Source organism: Purpureocillium lilacinum (genome assembly GCF_023168085.1).
Source record: "Purpureocillium lilacinum CBS 284.36 DNA, scaffold_8, whole genome shotgun sequence".
NCBI lineage: Eukaryota > Fungi > Ascomycota > Sordariomycetes > Hypocreales > Ophiocordycipitaceae > Purpureocillium > Purpureocillium lilacinum.
In genome coordinates this window covers 459,984-480,607 of record NW_027072118.1, presented here as the reverse complement: position 1 = coordinate 480,607, position 20,624 = coordinate 459,984, and the positions used below count along the sequence as shown (strand labels likewise).

Below are 20,624 nucleotides of genomic sequence, written 5' to 3'. Positions count from 1 at the left end.
ACCATGTGCAGTTTGAATTTCACTGTACGACTGTGTCTGTCTATCCCTTGCTCTGCACCTCGCCCTCATCCTCCGCCCCCGCCACTGTCACTTCCTCAAGACCCTCACAGCACGCACCTACGCTGCAATGTCGTTGTTGTGAGAGTTGTTAAAGTGGGCAAAGTCCATGTAATCCTTGAGCGCTTTCTGCTAGCTGTTAGAGGCAATGCGGTTGATAGGTCGACACGACTGGACTCACCTTGCTGGCACAGACATGAGGAATGTTGCCGCCATCTACCTGGTACCTCCGGCCGTCCTTTTCGGTCCTGGGCCACTCGAGCGTCATGTCGGCCGAGCACTCGAAGCTCTGCCGGAAGTAGTCGAAGCAGTGCCCCGTGTGCGAGTCCTGCACCTCCGCACGCGCCTCATCAACAACTCCGGGCCTGTTGTTGAGGATACCATCTATAAGCCGCCAGAAGTTGCGGCGGACCAGGCCCAGGCAGTGCATCTGGTGGTACAGCGCTACGGAGTAGATTTCGCCGTACTCGGTCTCGATGCCGGGCTCGAGGCCGTACTCGGCGGCGTTTTCCACAAACACGTAGCCGCGGCCAAACTAGGCGACTCAGTCTTGGCGGTGCAGTAGGTCTGGAGTGCAGTTTGACTTACAGGCAAGAGGTCGTTCCACGCCTGGTTGTTTTCTGGCGTCGGCGGGTCCGCATACATCGTGTTAAGCTCAAACATGCGAATCTCCTTGGGAACTGTACTGATTAGCCTTGTCTCTTTGCAGAGTCGTGTTTCGCTTACATTCGGGCACTGGCGTCTTCAAGAGAGGCCCCTCGCCGCCCGCGCCGCGCTGGCAGTTGGGCGGGAAGGTCCACATCACGAGGCAAGTGATGGTGGATGTGAGCACCGCGTACGCCAGCACAAGCAACGGAGACTTCCAAGCCTCTCGGCTGCGACGGACGGAGCCGCGGCGAAGAGTGTCTGGCATCTCGGGGTCGAGAGGGTCTTCGGACTTGACCCTCGAATACCTTGTCGGCGACTGGCCAAACTTGACGTTGTTGGCAAAGATGTTCCTCATGTTCGAGTAGCCCATGACAGATAATTTTGGTGGTCGTTACAACAGGATATGGTGGCTGACGTTACAGACAGACTTCACTCCTCGAGGACATCAAGACTATTTCCTATACGCAGAGCCAGGCATCACTGCTACGCCGCTCGCGGCATCATCGTCACACGTGCAACTCCTCTCTAATCGCATGACTGAAGTTGCTCAATCAGGACGCAAACGATCTCGCCATCGGCTCAGCTACGCCACCGGCACTGTTGTGTCCAAAACGGCACCCTGGTCGAGACCTGCGTATGAGGGCTCACTTGGTGCGGCGGGGAAGTCGAGGCGAGACATGCATGTGCTGCGGGACGCCACATGATGGAATCAATGCAACGCCGGGACTTGACCTCCGTGATATGGAACCGCCTTGACGATCGCACCGGTGGGCATCGTCGTCTGAGTTGAGTACGGACGGCGAGATGTTGGCTTTGATGGGTATCTGGCGGTCCCCGGGCCATCCTCAGGATTTCATCGAAACCCCAAGCTTCACACAACTCCTTTCCGCACTCTATCACGATGCCTCGGTCAATTGACTCCTCGTCCGACTCTGACACGCTTCTCGGCCATGGCAGCTCGCCAGACAGGCTGTCTGTCGAAAAGTCGTCCCTTACCAAGTTTCCGCTCAAGAGACGATGGCGCAGCGCATCCGTCACAACTCCACTGATCCTGCACCTGTGCCTTGCCGCCTTTTACACCACGCTGTTCTTTGCCTTTTGGGACTACCAAGGCTGGAAACCCTCAGGCAGACGCAAGAGCGGCTTGCTCGCTTACAGTATGTGAACGGCTCTGGGAGACGTGACCGTGCTAATGAGCGTAGGCCCGGCGTGGGAGGCCATCAAGTGGGAGCCACGGCTGTTTGAAAGCCAGATTGAGGCATCCAACTCATTCAAAGGCCCCCCGAGGCCCGAGCTCGACGAGGCGTGGAACAAGCTCCTCGGGCCCACGTCGATTAGGGTGAGCAAGGAGACCTTGGACAGGATCAACCGCACCTCGGTGCCGTTGCTGGACGGATCCGGCTACATGGCCGGCCTGGACGTGTATCACCAGCTGCATTGCCTTGTGAGTTTACTGGCCCCCTCGCGCTTACACTCGGTGACTCCTTTCCAGAGATACGTCCGGCGCTATCTCCACAAAGACTATTACAACATGACCGAGGAAAAGAATCTCGGCCAGCATATTGGTGAGCATGACACGCCGGGTCGCCTCACATCTGCTGACCGCTATAGACCACTGCCTGGACAATCTGCGCCAGTACATCATGTGCAACGCAGACGTCGTCATCCAGACCTTTGACTGGATCCCCAACTTTCATCGCCCCTGGCCCAATTTCCGCATCGTTCACGAGTGCGCAAACTGGGACGCCATCGAGGAGTGGGCGTGGGCGCACCACTTTGACGGGTTTGACGAAAGCCTCCTCAAGCACCCCAACTTTCACCCGGAGCTGCGTAAGTGACCTCCAACTCTTGACTTCAGAGCTAATAGGTACAGCCGACCCGTTTGACTATTCTGTGAGCGGCAACGACGTCTAAGGGGTGGAAAGTGGCGTTATTCTGGGGGTCTAGGCTAGCATACGGTACTCAAATTGCTGCATGTTTCTGTTCCAATGCTTGGTCAATTCAATACCTTGACTACAAGGCATAAGATGTAGTTTATCCAAAGTGCATAGGGGTTGATACACAGAGCGCCCTACTAGATTGTTCTGGAGCTTCCGTACATCCGAGCTACTCTCTCATCCCTTCCAGTCTCGCATCTCTGCGTTGACGTCCAAAGCACAGCCCCATCACATGCCGTTCCAGTCTGTTTCGCGGCAGCACAAACTCACCGCTCTCTGGCGTTCAACATACTATTGAAACACTAGACACACATATTCTGCAGCTTCGCAGGAGTCATTTGTGACCGATGTCAGAGTTCACAGCCGCCGGTCACGCCAGACCAGCTGTCTCGGACATAGGCCCGGCTCGCATCTCGTCACAGTCACAGCTGCAAGCCGCATTCCAGCTCATGTCTCGAGGAAGATCATGGCTGAAAGCAAAAGGTTGCTGCGCATAGTCGTAGCGTTTGGTAGACTGCCTGACGGACCGCTGCATGTCTTGTTCGTGCAAGGGTGCGATGACAGATCAGTCGCCACGGCATGACACGTAGGAGGGGAGCACTTCGCCCGCGAATCCTTTCTAGTTGCGGCAAGGAAATGTCACTAAGTGAGATCGACGCAACGAGCGTTGACGCGGAACCGTCAAGCATCCGCAAATTGCCGTCCAAGCATCCGTCTGGAGCCGTGGGCATCGGGGCTGGCCACGATCGAAACTCCTTCTAGTCTATCTATAAAACACTGCTTTCCTGGATACACAGGATCCTCACCAGGCAATAGCATCAGTTCCTACAGTCACGTAATTCAACGACCTATCCTCAGTACAGTCCCTAGACTCAAAATGCGCGCTTCCGTCTTGATTGCTCTCCTCCCGGCGCTGGCTCTTGCCGCCCCTGCCGAGCGTAAGTCTCGGCGTTTGTGCTAGTTCATGAACATGGCTGACGACTTTAGCCCGCTCCGCCAAAAAGGCAGAGCCCGACCGCCACCAGGCCTACATCAAGCGCTCTGGTGCCGAGCCGGATCGCCACCAGGCCTACATCAAGGGACGCTCCGAGGCGGAACCTGATCGCCATCAGGCGTATATCAAGAGGTCTGAGGCTGAGCCGGATCGCCACCAGGCGTATATCAAGCGCTCAGGAGCCGAGCCAGACCGCCACCAAGCCTACATCAAGCGTGGCGACGCCGAGCCTGACCGTCACCAAGCTTACATCAAGCGCAGTGAAGCGGAGCCGGACCGCCACCAGGCCTACATCAAGCGTGGTGACGCTGAACCTGATCGCCATCAGGCCTACATCAAGCGCTCCGAGGCCGAACCGGACCGTCACCAAGCTTACATCAAGAGGTCCGAGTCCGAGCCAGACCGCCATCAGGCTTACATCAAGCGCGGTGACGCTGAGCCGGACCGCCACCAAGCCTACATTAAGCGTGGTGACGCGGAGCCCGATCGCCACCAGGCGTATATCAAGCGCGGCGATGCTGAGCCTGACCGCCACCAGGCGTACATCAAGCGGTCCGGCGCCGAGCCCGACCGTCACCAGGCTTACATTTGAGGGCCACTTTGACGGAAACTAGGCCTGCTTTGACCGGTGATCCTTGGTGGGAAGGATTCGCCGATTGGTTTGGTTGGACTGCAGGACGTAAACGCTCGATGGTTCCTAAGCGATAAGCTAGGACAGAACACTCCTTGACGTAGCTGAGATGATGGCCTATGGGTTTGAATGAAATGGGAGAGATAGTAATTACATTCGTTAAGTTGCTTACGGGACCTGCGAAGCAGAGTCACCCAGCCGTCATCGCAAACGCCGTCTCTGCCGTCCGGTGTAGGGTGAACGACAGACATGGGCCGGCCCGGTCCTCACACTCCCGAAACACTCAACTCCAACGCAGCCCTAGTGTCATGAACCAGCGCATCCCGTCGCGCATGTTTGAGGAACTGCAATGCGGGTCTCGCCTTGTGTCTCTGCGGCCTGGGCGGGGTGACATGGCGTGCCGCCCTGCTGCCGTGCGCGCCGAACGGGTCAGATATCTCAACTGCTGGAGCGCAACGGCTGTCACACGCATGTGTCTCCGCGCGGGACACTGAGACATGCATCCAGGCCTCTGGCACAGTCACAGCTTCTATCTGAGCGAACATGAGGGGAACGGACTCAAGGTCGGGAAGCTGGAGCGACCAGGATATAAATCGACCCTCTTGCGGCCGTGTAAGTCGCATCAGACACCACTCACTCACTCCCACCCACAACCACTCCCATCTCACTCACTCCCACTCCCCCAAACCCCCCCTAAAAATGCCCCTCCAAATGTCCCCCGCCACCGTCGACGACGCCCCCGCCCTCGCCGCCATCCTCATCGCCGACTTCCTCGACCCGGACCCCTGGACGCGCCTCTGCTACGGCGGCATCGACCCGGCCGCCCGCCTCGCGCACCTCACCGCCGGCATGCGCGAGGACCTCGCCAGCCCCGAGTTCCCGCTCGCCGTGCAGACGATGCGCGACGCCGACACGGGCGAGATCGTCGCCTTTGCGCAGCTCAACGACGAAAACGTCCCGCCCATCGAGAACCGCGCCCCCGTCGAGCCCATCACCAAGCCGTCGGGGTACAACGTGCCGCCCATTCGTGACTACTTTGCCAAGATGTCGGCGGCCAAGAAGCGCGCCATGGGCGATGCGCCGTATCTGCGTGAGTGCATGCCTCGGATGTGGGAGGGGGACAAGACGTGAAGGCCCGCTGACGTGCGCAGACCTCGTCGACGTGGCTACCAAAAAGGCGTACCGGCGCCGGGGTATAGGCTCGGCGCTGATGCAATGGGCCATGGCGGAGGCGTCCCGACGGCAGCTGCCCATCTACGCCGAGGCGTCGCCCGACGGACAGGCGTTTTACAAGCACCTCGGCTGGGGTGTCCTCGAGACGTGGTCCGTGGACATGGGGCAGTACGGCGGAAAGGGCATTTACACGGAAGAGGGCATGACCTGGCCGCCCAAGTCGCGAACTTGAAGTCTTGTGCTGTTGAATCACCCAAGGACACAAACGGTCGACACAAGGGCGGGCAGCGCTCATGTCAGCTTAAAATCCGATGGGTATACTTGCAAGTCTGTCTGGTGTCCCTTTTGCCTGGTCCCAACCCAACGCCGCGCATTGAAGCAACAAAGTCAATACTTCCCCCCTCAAATCGGCGACCCTGCAGAGCCCGTCGGCGCGTTGTAGTTACCAAAGCCGCCGTGCTCCGCCGCCCCGTTGTCCGCCTTCATCGTGCCGTTGAGCAGAGGACATAACCTGGACGCGGTTAGCAGATGTCTCGCTGACGCCATGTCCCTGTCCGCGTGCACTAGAGCCGGAGCCGTCCGTAGCTGTACTTGGGCCTGGCGGCCTCCTTTTCGGCGCGCTTGCGCTGCTTCTCCTCTTCCTCCTGCTGGCGCTTGCGAGCTCGCTCTGCCCTGTCGCGCAGCGCTTGCTGCCGCTTGCGCTCCTGTTCTTCCTGCGCCTTGCGCCTCTGCTCCACGCGCTCCCGCTCCTTCGCCTCGCGCTGCTCCTGGAGCTGGCGGTCTCGCTCGAGACGCTCGCGCTCGGCCTGCGCCTTGGCGGCCGCCTTTGCAGCCCTCTCCGCCTCCAGGGCCACCTGCTTTGCGTGAGCGAGCCTGGCCTTTTCATCGGCAGCGCGTTGCTCGTCGGCACGACGGAGCATTTGCCGAAACGCATTCTCCTTCTTGCGTCGGCCCGTCTTGCCCTTTCCTTTTCCCTTTTCCTTTTCGTCCGGCTCAAGTGCACGCCACCAATCGAAAGGCAGAGGGGGTTCTGGGACTATACTTTTTGTTGGTCTTGATATGCCCAACCTGTCCGCAATTGGCACACTTTCGAGTAGTCCCTGTAGGAATCTTCTCGGCTCCGGGCCCAGGAGACCCAGCGTCCCCGGCGCTTGCTTTCTGGTGCAGTTCCTTTTGTTGCTCTCGGGCCTGTCGTCTGGCCTTGTTCTTTTCGAGCCGCTCGAGTTCCTTTTTGATTCTGCGACGGGTCAGCGGCCGCAATGGCCCGCAACGGGGCCGGCGTAACATACCTAAGGTTTGCAAGGCGGTCATGGTCGGCATTGCCCGTAGGCCGTGCGCTGTAGATGCTGCAAGATAGACATAAGCAGGTGCCCTCAACTCGATGCCAACAAAATCAACGACCGAGCCCGGGCCACGCCAAACTTTTGGCGTCGTGTACAGCCTCACTAGACACTGCACCCTGTGCAACGCTCGGACCGCGGGCGGCAGTCGGTTCCAGACCCGAGGCACAGGCCGGGATCGGTGCGGGGAGCGGGTGGTTTTGTAGACGTACTCGCGCAGTTCCAGGTCGGCCTCTGTGCGCCGCTTCATGTACTGCGAAATCACGACAGGGTCGTGGACGACTTCGATGCGCGTCTGCGTCGTGCCGTCGGCCATCCGAACCTCTCGCGATATGCGGATCGCGCGCTTGCCGTGGCGGTTGGTCGACGTCGTCAGTCCGCTAATCTGGCTCACGCCCTCGTCAAAGTGTGCTGGCGTGGCTGCGGCGTTGACGTTGAACCGGTCGTCCTCGTCCTCGTTGACCTGCACGTCGCCGTCGTCGTGCTGCTGGGTGTCGGAGAGCGTCGACTTCTGCTTCTGCCAAATGTCCCGGATCCCGCCCTCGTACATGGCCTGCTGCTTCTTGACGTTGTAAGCGTGCCCGCCATTAGCGCGCTTCTCACGCTCCATGGCGTCAGCCGAAGTGGCCAGCGGGCCCTGGACAGCCTCAATGTATCCGCCCTTCATGGACGTCCGGATGAAACTGAACCCCAGTCCGTGACCCGTCGGGTCGCCTTCTCCGTGCAGCTGCAGCATGGCCTTGCCCTGGCAGGCGTCGATAAAGGCCTTGGTCGTCTTCCACGGTGCCATCTTGTCGGCGAGCGTCTCTTCCTGCTTCTCCTGCGGCTTCTTGGTCGCCGTCGTCTTGGTGATTTTGCTGGCTTCGTCGTCGACGCCATCCGCCGCCTCGCCGTCCTCGCCTTCCGCGTCAGCCTGCCCGTCTTCGTCAATCTGTGCGTTTCGGGGGTCGTAGCCGGCGTCCTCGAGCTCCTTGATGCCGAGCTGCATCGAGTCGAGCAGGCTGACCTCTTCAGGCTTGATCATGGCACGTGTCCCCGCCTCGTCGGGCACCACTTCGCCAGGCCGCAGCCGCCACATGCCCTTTTCGCCGCTCTCCCTGTCGTACTGGAGGAATTCTTTGAGCTTCTGCCGGTTCTGCGTGTCGGTCGAGTCGGCAATGTGCTTGGTGATGTCGGAGAGCTGGCAGTTGTCCGTCTTACTATGGCGAATCATGCGGAACGCCAACATCTTCATTCTGTTCTTGGACGCCGTCGTCACCTTGCGGCTGTGCGGGCCGGGGACCTCGACCGAGGGAAACTGCTGGCCGACGACGTGCAGGTGATCGACCCGGCGCAGGTACCACCTCGAGCCCTCGACGCCCGTCGTGCTGCGGACCACGAGGAAGTCCGAGTTCCGCGGCGTGTGCCTAAAGACTGGCGCCCGATACATCTCGTTGTGCAGCGTCGGGACCGTCTCGCCCGCGTCGACGGTGCCGAACAGCGCAAACGGTGACCGGTCCTCGGGCAGAAGCATGCGGTACTCGCCCAGCTCGCGCTTAGGGAGCTGGTCTTCCTCGTTGGCGCTGTCCTTGCGGCGGTAGTAGTTGATGAGCTTGCTGCCCATGCCAAAGTTGTTGAGCACGCGCGGCCGCGGCTCGCAGTACTCGAACAGCACGGCCGTCGAGTTGTCGCCCATGCTGAGGTCCTTGGACTGCACAAACACCTCGTGCGCCTTGCCCTTCATCTGCTTGCGCTTGAAATGCTGCGGCTTGTCGAACTTGATGGCGTGGCCCGCAAACTTCTTGTAGCGGAAGCGCGGGCGGTGGTACTCGTCGGTCGTGCCGGCCAGCTTGACCTTGTAGTAGGGCCAGGTGAGCTTGATGGCGGGCATGCTGTGGTCGACCGAGATGTTGCCCAGCGTCGCGCGCACCTTGCTCTGGTGGTTCTCCTTGAGCAGCTCGTACGCGTCGTCGTTGGACAGGTTGAAGCGTGAAGATAGGTCCCTGCGCCCCTTTGCGCGCATCTTGGACGCGTCGAGGCGCGCGCGCTTGGACGGGTGCTGTAGGTCCGTCTCGAGGAGGAGGTATGGATCCGACATGTCGAGGTACACGCGCTTCGACCCGCGCTGGGTAGCGTCCTCGAAGTCGTCAAACGACGGTGCCGTGTAGCGGGGAATGTCCGGCAGCCCCGGCTCAACACTGCGCCGCCTCTTCGGCCGCGGCTCGTCCGCATCCATGAGAAACTCGGCGTCCCACTCGTCGTCCTGCTCTGCCTGCCTCTTGCGCGATTGAAGCTCCTTCTCGGCCGCCTGCCGCGACCGGAAATCGGCCTCGATGTCGACGATGCGGGCGTTCCAGTCCTCGCAGGCCATTTCAATGTCTCGCAGCGTGAACCCGTGGATCGGCTCGGCGTCCGAGTCCTGGTCGATGTCGAACTGCGCCACCGTCTCGCTGGTGGCGTTTTCTTTGTCGCAGAGCACGACGCCGGCGACCTGGGCGTCGTGCGGACGCGGCTTGCCGGACGCGGCGCCCGGGATGCGAAACTGCTTCTCTTGGTCGCCGAACATTTCGAGCGACTGCTTGCTCGTCACCAGGTGCTTGGGCTTCTTGGCCGGCTTCTTTTCCTTCCACACGGCGCGCTTGGGCGGCAGCAGATCGCTCCAGACCAAAATGTGTCCCTTTTTGTACGCCGGCCATGCCGCCTTGAGGATGTCCTGCGCAGACTCGGCTGCCGCGGGGATATCCGGATCTTGGTTCGCGGACCCGTTCAGGTGCGGGTCGGGGTCAAAGTTGATGAACCCATCGTCGGTCGGGTGAGCCTCGTCAGTGTCGTCTCGAACCTGCGGCGCGGGCGACGACGGACCGAGCACCGGATCAGGGGAGGATGGCCCTTCACCGAACAGGTCGTCGGCATCGTTGCTAGTGCCGCCGTCGTCCGTCAGGCCTGGCAACTCAAAGGACGTGCCCCCGCTGGGCTCTTCGTCGGGCAGGTCGTCGTCGCTGATGTCCTCAAAGTCTTGCGCATCGTCCGCCTTGCCCGACTGGTCAAAGGGCGTGTCGTCGAGGGCGAGTCCGTCGGCGCCGCCCTCCTGGCTCTGTCCCAGCAGCTTCGCGATCTCGCGCTCGTCGGCCGCATCCTGCGCCTTCCAGTCCTCGGCACGAGGCGAGGCGCCGTTCGCTTCCGCCATGGTGTGTCGCTGGCGTCGGCCTCCGCTGCAGCGCGTTCCAAGCTGCGCCGTCACATGTGTCGACCCGCGCGCGATGTACTGTGTCGATATGCCGCGCCGGATAAGAGTTGGCGGCGGGCTCGAGGCGGCTTGATGCGAGGCCGAAGTCGTGAAGGTGCGTGAACGAAGTGAGGAGGGAGGCTCCGCTGAGTCATCCAAGTGGGTCCGCGCGCTGGCCACTCGGGTGGTCCCAAACGCTTGGTGTCAGTTATTTGGGAGGCGCCCAACCCGGTAGCTGTAAGCTCCACAACGTATGATGCCTGCGGCGCGGTGACGATGCCGACTTTGGGGAGCGTCAAGACAGATCCGAGCCGTCTTTGGATGCGGCGCAGGTTGTGAAGCGCTTGATGAGAGCTGAGTCAGGTGCAGTGCGGCAGGAGTGCAGGAGGAGTGCAGGTGCGTTTTGTGAAGTGGTGAGTTGAAAAGGGAGCAGAGAGGGCCGAAGCCATGGAAAGCGTTTCGCAGTGAGTGACTCTTCGCAGCGCGCAACAATAGCAAGCTCGTGATCAGTGCCAGGCACACAATGCGAGTCACAACAATAGGGCACCCGAGGCTCATATGACTTTGGTCTATTCAGGCATGTTCGTCATTATCTAAGCATACAGCTGGTCTAAAAGCACAAAGCAGCGCTGACGGCCGCGCCTGGGTATCTATGCCTCGCGGCCACATCACTCGTACAGCCCCAAAGTATCAGTAAATCCACCTCTTATGCCAGGTAGACGGCGGCCACGACGGCAGCCACCGCCGGCCAGAAGCCCGCCGCCTCGGCGAGGCTGCGCATGCCCGTGCCGGCCGACGACTCGGAGCTCTCGTCGGGCCCGTCGGCCGTCGTGCCGTTGGGCAGCGTGCCGTTGATGAGGATGGTCTTGTCGCCCTTGTAGTCGCCGATGTTGACGACGCTCTTGTTGAGCGCGCCGTAGGACCCGTTGCCCAGCAGCTCGTCGTAGTAGGCGGTGCTGTTGTTCTCGTCGCATCCGCACTCGGCGTACTTGGCGCATCCGCACATGACCTTGGCCGTCTCGTTCTTGTCGGACGTCGAGTTGTGGTAGTGGTGGACGTAGTGGTACGGGTACATGTAGGCGCCGTACAGCCAGACGCCGGGCCAAAAGGCCAGGGCCGCGCCGCCGACGAGGGCGAAGGGGAGGATGCCCGCTCCGGGGCTTCGGCCGCCCGACTGGTACGGCCGCGAGCCGCCTCCGCTGTAGAAGCGGCCGCCGCCGAACCGAGGCGTGGGCCCGCTGCCGCCGCGCGACGTGCCGCCCGAGTTGGAGCCTGAGCCTGTGTTGCCGGTGCTGTCGGTCTGTCAGTACGGTCATCATGTCTCTGCAGCGAGGGAAGACACTTACGATCCGGAACCGCCGCGGGATCCTGAGCCGCCGCTGCTGCCAGACCCTCCGCTGCCGCCGCTGCCACCTCGTCCACCACTGCTGCCGCCTCCGCCGCTGCTCCCGCCTCCGCCTCCGCCTCCTCGCCCGCCGCCTCCGCCGCCTCCTCGCCGCTTGTAGAGTTCCTGCTCGTCCTGTGCGCCCATGTCCATCCTGACGATGTTCCGGGGGCCGTCAATCGCGACGGCGGCCCCCGTGCTGAGCAGCGAGGCTGCGATGAGCGCGAGGTCGAAGCGCATGATGTCGGTTGTGAGCTGTGGACCGACGCAGTTGGTGTATGAGAGACAAAGGACCCGCTCGGGAGGTGAAACTGGTGATGGATGTTGGTCTGCTGGCGGAACAAAGCCAAGCCGAGGGGCGTCGCCTTTTATCAAGCCCGAGGCCGCTAAATAACGGATGGCCCCAGGCGTTTTACAACAGTGGCTGTAAGGCCTAGCGTCGCCAATCTCCACGCCGGGCGGATGGCGTGGGCGCCGGAGAAGCACAGCGCGGAGCTAGCGGATGATTTCACCCAGTGGGGGTGGTGGGTGACGATGGGAAGGCAAGGAAGGGTGGACGGAGCCTCGCCACCCCTGGCCGTCGCCAGCGAGGTGATGAGGTCACCACATTTCACTGGTCTTTCTTGGTGGCGACGGCGCGTTTGGAGGTCCTCGCAAGTCAGCCGGCAATTTCAAATCTCCAAGCATCCAAGCCCAAGGTGCCTGCAACTCAGCCGTGCAAACGCCATGTTGCTGTTGGTGGACGTCGACCAACGCCCAGGCGCTGTTATCCGAGCAGACCGCCGCAGTCGTCGTCGCGTGGCTGGCATGTTGGGGGACACCGGAACCCATGCCGACAGTGTTTAGCGCATCTGATGGCAGCGCCGGATACACCCTGTAATTGTCTGCGGCGCCGATTCGGCGATGGCCTCGTTTGGTGAGCGACCCTGCATCTCGTCGTCAGCGGCGGCTGTCGCCAACGTGCTGACCAGGCTTTGGGAGGACGCCGACGCCTGCGCCAGGCGGATCTGCGCATCCGCATCGCCATCGCATCTCTGATTGAAAATGGTCCGTGATCTGCTCCGTCCATGCCTGCCTTGCCGCCGTGACGCGGTGCGATGCGATGGCCCGAGCTGCACAGCGATCGCGTCGCAGAGCTACCCAAATTGCTGCTCACCTCGCTGCAGGGCCCCCATGCCCCCCAAAGTAAGCTTAAGCGGACCCACTGCGCAGCCACCGCCCTGGACCCTTGGAGGCGCCCAAACGTGCTGTCCCAGTGGCTGCCTTCCAGAAGGGTGCCCGTCTCAGCGAGGCTGTGCTGGAGTTGTGTTGCACAAAGCCTCGATTGGCGCGCACCCCAGGTTTGCCTCGCGCACAGCCTGGCTGCGGGGGGCGAGCTTCGTCCGCGCTTGTCCGTTGCGCATCAAATGGGCGAGCCCGTGATCGCGCGCGTATGCGTGTTGGCGAGCTGTGGCGCCTCCTGGCTCTTGAGGCATGCCCGGTCGCAGGCAAACCTGCACTTTGGTCCCGACGAGGCGGAACGAGAGAGCACAGACTCCACAACAAACATGCTTGGTGTTTCAGGAAAGCAGGCACACACAGAGCCTCACGAGCCACATCACTGACAGCAGTGTGTCGGTCTCCCCTGTCATCTGTGCAGGGCACGGCAGAGGCGGCATCAAGCGTTTCCGGCCACGCAGTAGCCGGCTTGGCACGGGGCAACTTTTTCCACTTTGCCAGCTCCCCGCCTCTAGCAAAGTCGGCGACGGCCCAACTCCTACCTGCCCAACATCTGCCATGTGGGCCACTGAGCCTGTCGTGTCGCTGTGCGGCCAGGGCGTAAGACGGGACGCCCCGTGTTCCTGAGCGCCCAGCCGCCAGACATCCCCAGCAGTTGATCGCCAACGCCAACTAAGCCTCCCGCGAGGCTTGGGCACGCACCTAGGCTGCTAGCATCGCTGCGTGCATGCAAAATCCGCGTGACAGCGCCTGAGCTGAACCCACAAAGATGATGATCCGCTCTCCCAGCCCCGCGGAGACTGAGCAAGCGTCCTCGCTCGCAGCAGATCATGCTGTGTTGGCTGTGTCGATCTTGCAGAAAGCATATTGCAGCCTAGCACTGAGCCTTCTTTGGGTTGAAACTCACAGAAACCAGTCACGAGAGTAAATTTGCAACCTGTGGCGAAGCAGAGTATGATGTAAGTGAGTGCCTGTGGGCATACCCAGCTACATGTATCGCTCCTCAAAGCCACCAACGCGATCTGGGGCTGTCATGTTGGCATGGTGACCATTCGAGTCATCCAAACCTTCGAGTATGCCCCGCTCCATGCTCTCTCCTTGATTTTAGGAGCACCGCGTCAGTCTGCAGTCCCAAGCAAGAAAGGGTCCTCATCTGGCCCCCCGGCTGACTCGGATTGCGCCTGCAGGGGAACACTCATGATTGCCTGAATCACTACCAATGGCCGCGCAACAAAAGCGCACCTGATCCTTGTGCGCTTTTTGACAGACACTCAGACACAGGTAGTACGGTAACGTGAGGCACTGGTGAGCTTGAACCAGGCTGAGCGCCGTCGTCCCTGAGCGCCACGACTCCTGAGTGAGCATTTCGTCCCCGGAGTACAGCTACCGATAAGGTTTGTTGCAGAGAGGCCTTCGTCAAGCCTCGTAGTATGGGCATCTGAAGAGATGGTCGAATGGATTTGCTTTCGTAGCATTTCAGGGTAACAGACGCTTGCCAGAATTCTGAGCGGCGTATGTGTGAAAGTAAATCAAATGCAGTTCATCTTTCTTATCGCTCAAGTGCTACGAGTGCCCGTAGCATGATAACAGACTGTCGCAAAACAGTCGAACCCGCTCTGCCACCCTCGGCCGTCGCATGATCTGGTGTTCAATGTCAATTTGAGCAAGGCACTGTTTGCACAGCAGCATGGACATCATCGGCTCACTCGCCCAGTTCTCCATCGCCGCCCTTCCTGTCCACGGTGGTTCCACTCACTTACACACGCAGACCGAGCGCCGAGAGCCGAGAGCCGAAGCCGAGACCCGCTCGTATGTCGATTCTCGACCCCTCCGTGACTCGACTGACTCTCCGGAAGCAACAATTGAAGTTCATCCAAGTACATCCTGTGCCGTCTTTTAGCATGCCAACCTCAGGATCTCCCTTTGGCGCCAGCGTGCCTCGACGCCGCAATGGGCGGCCGCAGGCGTGTGAGCCATGCCACAAGCGCAAGGTGGCCTGCGACCATGCCCTCCCCGTCTGCTCACGGTGCAAGCGCGGCAGAATCTCAAATCGCTGCGTCTATGTCGTCCAAAACGACACTCCCGCCCGGTCACCACCTCGAACCCGTCAAGCCAACCGGCAGCGCGTCTCGCGGTCCCCTACCCCCTTCACGCCGCAATCGGACGGCACCCAGGGCTTCCTCGGCGCGACGAGCTACACTGCTGTCCTGCAGGAGGCCCAGAGCAGCTTGACACCGACGCCCGGCGAGCCTTCAGGCTCCATCGACGGGCATGACGGAGCCGTCTCGCGGTTCTCGCTAGACGATAGGTCCTATGACACTGCCATGAGGGTTCTGCGCAACGTCCCTTGCGAAGAAGACTGCCGCTTCCTGCTCAAGTGGAACGTCAATCCCAACGAAGGCTGGTGCCGCACTGCAACCGAATGGCTCATAGACACCCTCTGGACGACTTTTGGGCCGCTGCTCCGCGACGGGACGCCGAAAGCGCTCACGCAGATGGCCTTGACGCTCTCCCGCAATAGCTCCCGGGTGCTCAGAGAAGATTACACCGACCCGCGCGAGTGGTTCACGAGCTTCTCTGGTCCAAACATGCGTTGGGAGTCCCTCGGCATACTCTTTTCCTCGTGGGCGTTGGGCGCAAAGGCCGCGCCTCACTCGTACGCGGGCGAGCAAGTCACCAGCGAAGAGGCTCAAAAGAGTCTTTGCAAGTACAAGGAGTGCTCGTGGGGCTGCATCGAGATTACGCGAAACATGGCCAGCGCAAACACGCTGCTGCAACACCTCGTCTGCAGGCAGAGCATCGTCGAGTCCATCGTCACCGGCGACAGCAGTGAGTCGCCCTGCCGCGCCACTACGCGGGATTTCGCTGACACGAGCAGGCCCGCAGCATTGGCGACTCCATGGGGAGTCACTGAGCTTGGCCACGTTCCTCGGTCTACACGCGTCTCCGGGGGACCTCCGGGATCGCTCCATTTGTACGCAGATCAAGAGGCGTCTGTTTGCCAAGGTCATCATCTCAGACAAGCTCATGTCGACCTTTACGGGTCGACCGCCCCACGTCGCTCGCCGATTCGTTTCCACGCCGCTGCCGCTCGACATCCCAGACGACGTCCTCCTCGGGCTGACGCCATGGAGCGACGACCTGGTCGACGAGAGCGGGTGGAACACGCGGGGGAAAATGTACGCCACCACGTTGCAACGCGCTCGAGCAATGATTGCTTTCGTGCGAGACTCTATCCTGGACATTGCATTGCAGCCCATCGAGCACGGAAGTGCAGAGCCGCTTATGTGAGTGTCTTTAGAATACACCAAGGCCAAAGCTAACTGTTCCAGCGGTCTGAAACAGCAGCAACTGCAACTGCTATCGCAACTTCCTGCGAGCATCATGTTTCGACAAGAGGACGTTTCGAGCCCCACAGTCGACGGCCCGACGCTCTGTGGCAAGCTGCTGGTGCAGCTGGAACACCTGCAGAACCTCTTCTTTATCGAGCGCCTTCTCGACCGACCGAGCACGCGTCCAAGCCTGCCGCTCCTGGACGTCAGCTTGGAGCTCGTCTCGCTGACGCTCGTGTTCTGGACGCACAAGGACCGAATGAGCGGACTGCACGGCGATTTCGAGTGGCTCGTCATGGGGTACGCGGCGCCGGCGGGTGGTGTTTTGTGCCTCGAGCTGCTTCGCGGCTCAGGTCCGTCCATGTCGCGGCGCTCCAGCGTGATTCAGCAGCTGAGTCTGCTGGTCGGGTTCCTTGACTGGGTCGGCCCCGCGGCCCCGAACGGCGATCTGTGCAGCGACGTCAAGAAGGTGGTGCGACACGTCCTTGACCAGACACTAAACTCCCCTGGCCTGGACAAGGCGGACGGCGTGGACTCGATGGGGTCCCTGGCGGACATGAATGACTTTTTCAACTTTGAGCTGTTGGACACATTTGACTGGCTGAGGCCTGAGGCTGGGGAGCGAGTGCCTTGACAGGACTCCCTGGTGCGTTGCCGGGGACAGCCTCGCCCGCACAACGGACGCACGTCTTGTTCACATTCAAGGTCTGGCAATGCGGTGGCCGGTCACATGACTACAAAGGCATGGCCAGCTGTCACGCGTTCTGCGCACGTTCCGGCGGTGTGAACCTGGGCCGTGATTCACCGCCTGAGGCAGACCGGCAGCTGCCTACAGCTGCCACACAGTCGCGTCCGTATGCCGTTCGTTTGCCCTCCTCCCTCCACAGCACCAAGGATTCTGTCTTTTGTTGCACAGCCATTCCCAGCTCTACGCGACTCTATCTTCCCACAACAACACTCGTCGTCTCGTTGATGCGCAACAATCATTCGAGCCGACATCAGACTTCTTTCCCAACTACTCCGCCTTTGCATTCAGGAAGCAAAACAATGGCGCGACTACTGGAGAACTGGGGGAGCATTCACTGGAGGGATAGCCGTCCCATCCATGCAGCGGACTCACACCCATTCATGACCCTGGACTGGGGCAATCCTGCAGACACAGCAAACCGCCGCCTTCATCTCCGAGATTTCTACCAATATCACGGGGTAGAGCATGGCTATGAACAGATTTTCGACGCTTGCGAGCGCGACGTTTGCAAGATGCTACGGTCATTTGGCGAATCTACGTTGTCCGAACTGAAATTCAACTACTATGTCGACTTGGTGGTTTGGAGGCGCACTTGTAAGCTCATACTAAACTTGAGCCATGAGATCCCGTTAGTGCTAACTTGCCAGTCAATACTTTTGAGCCCTCTCAACAGCCCCAGTGGCCCTTCCGTGGAGTCCGCGACCGCTTTGATGAATGCGGCCCGCCCTCTCAGGTCTACAGCGACTTTCTGGCGAAAGAACGCGAAACGGCGTCCCCCACCCGCACCACGACTCTCTCCGCCACTTCTGCGGAAGCTGAAGCTACGCCTGAGGTCGATGAGCACACAGAAGAGGGCAATGCTGTCTTGGAGGAGACCCAGGGCCCCACGTCGATGGACTTGAACACGGCAGCCAATCCTCAGGCTCAGCAGCCTGCAAAGGCAAGTCGAAGATTGGACACGACGGACCACGCAGCCGATTCCACCGCTGAGCGACCCGCAAAGCGGCTCTGTGGGAATGAAGCACCCATCCAGAGCCCGGTTCCAGACCAGGCTGAACCCGAAAACTGCGCGAATTGTGGCGATGTTTCACACATGCTCGGCACGTGTCCCATACCCAGCGACAGGGGTCTTCTTTACGGCTGCCCAATGTGCAACTCAATTGAGCACAACATCAATGAGTGTGCCGAGTGGCCAAGTCTTCCAATCGGGGACAAATATCAGTTCCTCGTACTCGACCGTGGTAATATGCCTCCTTTGGCTACGCGCGACAGCCGTCTTTGGTACAACGTTCTCGTCGCCCACCTCCAGGTCTCTCCCGAAAATTGGCCGCCAACTATTTTCCCGTGGACTCCGGCATTTGGTCGCCAGACTGCGCAAGAGCTGGCTTCTCAGAACGGCAGAGGCCACCCAGTCAGTCGGTATCGTAATCGTTGGTTGCTGCCAAGCGACCCTCAGACCAGGGATTGGCCAAGTGTCCAGCGGCACTTTGGGAACGTGCAGCGAGTCTGGTTGTTTTAGGTTTTGAAAAGTTGGGCACTGTACGTGGGCTTCTGGCTGTAAAAGTACCAAATTGATGGCTTTCTGCTTTACAGTAACTTCTGTACTGCGTGTGTTTGTTCGTGAATTACCCGCCTCGACGAGAGTGGGCGTGGCCTGGGCCAACACGGCTTCCCCAGTCTCCCCAGTCCCCACGAACTTGGGCAGGCTACAGGGATCTGACAGCTCCACACCCCGCGTTTTCATTCCACGACAGTCATTGAACCATCGTCAATTAACGCCGACGCCGGACCCGTCCGTCCAGCACCGCGATGACACTGGATGCCCAGACTCAAGCGTGTGAGCGCTGTCATCGCCGCAAGACGAGATGCGACAAGGGCCGGCCGGAATGCGGGCCCTGCAAGAAGTCCCGCTCATCCTGCGTCTACGCAGACCGAGCGCGGGAGCCAGTCTACAGCCGCGGCTTCGTCCAGCGCCTGGAGCGTCGAATTCACCAGCTCGAGACCACGAACCGTGCTTTGAAAGCTGCTAGCCCGACTCGCGTCCCCGCGTCTGGGGTGGAGGTTGTTCAGGAACCGCCCGGCAGCGACGCACTGGCCAAAGAGGTCAGCTTCCTTTCGACCAGCGCAGGCGGCGATCGCTTCTTCCTGGGCCCCACGAGCGGCATCCTCTTTGCCAGCCTCGTCAAGGCTGGAGTCCTCGAGGATGACTCCAGGTTGGCGGCAACCCCGTCAGGCCTCGACGCATTCGGGAGCCCCGGCGCAGAAGAGCGTGCCGATGACAGCCTACCGCCGGAACAGCTCGCCCGAGGCCTCGTCGACGCATACTTGGCTCATGATCATCTGGCATATCCCTTTCTGCACCCGGGAGCGATTCGCTCGGCGGTTGACTGCATGTACACTGACGGTCCGGGACGCTCGCACGCCTTTGAGGCCTTCATGTTCAACATGATTCTCGCCATCGCGTCGTCTCAAGCCTCGAAGCTGAATTGGCAGGCGTTTCCAGATGCAAATACTCATCATCAACGGGCAGCCAAGTATCTCAACGCGGTGCTATGCAATGGCGGGCTCAAGGCCCTACAAGCCATGCTGCTGCTGTGCCAATTCCAACTTACGAGCTCGACCCGAGATGCTTCAGCTAGTAAGTACGCACACGGAGTGGCATGTACATGAGCTCACTCTTTCGAGGCCTGTGGCACGTGGTCGGCATTTCGGCTCGCATGTGCTTTGAGCTTGGGCTACACCGGGAGGCTGTCTACCAGGTCGCGCGGTCTGCAACGTCGCCTAATGACTTTGAGGATAACAACGTTCGGCGAACCTGCTTCTGGTGTGTGTTTGCGCTCGATCGGTAAGCACAATGGTTCCTTGAAGCGAGCGTAGCTGACTCTGTCAGTGTTGTATCCATCACTCTTGGTCGGCCCCTCGCAATATGCAGAGAAGACGTCGACGTTGACATGCCCAGCCTCGGCTCTGGTGACGCCAGCCCGCCTGCGGGGGACATTGGGGCCCAAGACGCAAATGTACCGAGTTCGCGTCTCGCGCTCTTCAAACACATCATCCGGTACCGCGACATCTGCGGCCGATGTCTGGCAACACTTCATCGAAGCGGCAGAAATTCTACACTACCTGAATCGGAGAAGGCGCGGATACGACAAGACCTCGCCGACGAGCTGCAGCTCTGGCGGGCAGACACCGACAGCCTGAACCTCATTGAGATGGATCTCTCGACGCCCCTGGCCGAGGCGCGCTCCAGCTTTCGATGCAAGGCGTGGTACGAGTTGCTGTACCACAACGGCGTCCTCCTGCTTTACCGGCCGTCCTATGCGACCATGGCCGACAATGATGACACCAACAGCAACGTCTTTTCGGCCGCCAAGGAGTCCATCAAGCTGTATTCGTATCTCTTTCGCTCCCGTAAGATCAACTTTTCGTGGATGGTGTTGCATGCCGTCTTCCTTGCCGGGCTGTCCTACATTTACGCCCTAAGCCGACATTTCAGGGAGATGCGGCACTCGGGACGGCACCATCAGCTCACACCCGAGCCAATCCTGGTGGAGATTGTCAACGACTGTCGCGCATGCTCCAACGTCTTGGTGGCCGTTTCGGAGCGCTGCAACTCTCAAAAGAACTGCCACGAGGTGTTTGACCGCCTGAGCGACGCCGTGGTCAAGGATGCCGTGGACGCCCTGTCGGGCGCTCGCCGGCCGCCGACGGCCAGAGTCGCGGGACCCGCCACGTCACCGCCATCACAGCCTACAGCACACCATCAGGCGACTGCCACTGAACTGCCACTGGTAGCAGGCTCTGCTGACAGCGTTCTCAGGGACTGCTTCCCTGAGTTGCAGAGCATGTACGACGCGCAATGGGGCGACGATGCCATACTCCAGCTCAGCACCGACTGGTTCAACCAGACATTTCCCGAGGACAACACGGCGTACGGATGGAACATGCAGAGCTAGA

The 20,624-nt window shown here is 60.4% G+C and overlaps 8 protein-coding genes across 8 annotated transcripts; 5 read left to right on the top strand and 3 right to left on the bottom strand.

The window, feature by feature from the left end:
- Window positions 1-117: 117 nt before the first annotated feature.
- PLICBS_010042 (uncharacterized protein) lies at window positions 118-1,075 on the bottom strand (the record flags this gene model as incomplete). Its single annotated transcript, XM_018327157.2, has 4 exons — window positions 118-186; window positions 239-592; window positions 646-737; window positions 784-1,075. 4 exons carry the CDS (start codon window positions 1,073-1,075, stop codon window positions 118-120), a joined length of 807 nt encoding a protein of 268 aa, XP_018174188.2.
- Window positions 1,076-1,606: 531 nt separating this feature from the next.
- PLICBS_010041 (uncharacterized protein) lies at window positions 1,607-2,619 on the top strand (the record flags this gene model as incomplete). The annotated part of the gene is made up of 5 exons (XM_018327158.2): window positions 1,607-1,862; window positions 1,908-2,149; window positions 2,198-2,270; window positions 2,317-2,535; window positions 2,579-2,619. The coding sequence occupies 5 exons, from the start codon at window positions 1,607-1,609 to the stop codon at window positions 2,617-2,619; spliced, it is 831 nt and encodes a 276-aa protein (XP_018174189.2).
- Window positions 2,620-3,519: 900 nt separating this feature from the next.
- Window positions 3,520-4,228, top strand: PLICBS_010040 (uncharacterized protein; the record flags this gene model as incomplete). The annotated part of the gene is made up of 2 exons (XM_018327159.2): window positions 3,520-3,580; window positions 3,630-4,228. The coding sequence occupies 2 exons, from the start codon at window positions 3,520-3,522 to the stop codon at window positions 4,226-4,228; spliced, it is 660 nt and encodes a 219-aa protein (XP_018174190.2).
- Window positions 4,229-4,966: 738 nt separating this feature from the next.
- Window positions 4,967-5,672, top strand: PLICBS_010039 (uncharacterized protein; the record flags this gene model as incomplete). The annotated part of the gene is made up of 2 exons (XM_018327160.2): window positions 4,967-5,357; window positions 5,419-5,672. 2 exons carry the CDS (start codon window positions 4,967-4,969, stop codon window positions 5,670-5,672), a joined length of 645 nt encoding a protein of 214 aa, XP_018174191.2.
- A 170-nt stretch (window positions 5,673-5,842) lies between these two features.
- Window positions 5,843-9,946, bottom strand: PLICBS_010038 (uncharacterized protein; the record flags this gene model as incomplete). Its single annotated transcript, XM_018327161.2, has 5 exons — window positions 5,843-5,951; window positions 6,032-6,476; window positions 6,526-6,677; window positions 6,730-6,786; window positions 6,993-9,946. The coding sequence occupies 5 exons, from the start codon at window positions 9,944-9,946 to the stop codon at window positions 5,843-5,845; spliced, it is 3,717 nt and encodes a 1,238-aa protein (XP_018174192.1).
- Window positions 9,947-10,691: 745 nt separating this feature from the next.
- PLICBS_010037 (uncharacterized protein) lies at window positions 10,692-11,609 on the bottom strand (the record flags this gene model as incomplete). The annotated part of the gene is made up of 2 exons (XM_018327162.2): window positions 10,692-11,277; window positions 11,332-11,609. The coding sequence occupies 2 exons, from the start codon at window positions 11,607-11,609 to the stop codon at window positions 10,692-10,694; spliced, it is 864 nt and encodes a 287-aa protein (XP_018174193.2).
- Window positions 11,610-14,488: 2,879 nt separating this feature from the next.
- On the top strand, window positions 14,489-16,553 carry PLICBS_010036 (uncharacterized protein; the record flags this gene model as incomplete). The annotated part of the gene is made up of 3 exons (XM_018327164.2): window positions 14,489-15,416; window positions 15,466-15,874; window positions 15,920-16,553. 3 exons carry the CDS (start codon window positions 14,489-14,491, stop codon window positions 16,551-16,553), a joined length of 1,971 nt encoding a protein of 656 aa, XP_018174195.2.
- Window positions 16,554-18,476: 1,923 nt separating this feature from the next.
- Window positions 18,477-20,623, top strand: PLICBS_010035 (uncharacterized protein; the record flags this gene model as incomplete). Its single annotated transcript, XM_065601781.1, has 3 exons — window positions 18,477-19,305; window positions 19,353-19,512; window positions 19,600-20,623. The coding sequence occupies 3 exons, from the start codon at window positions 18,477-18,479 to the stop codon at window positions 20,621-20,623; spliced, it is 2,013 nt and encodes a 670-aa protein (XP_065457853.1).
- Window position 20,624: the final 1 nt, after the last annotated feature.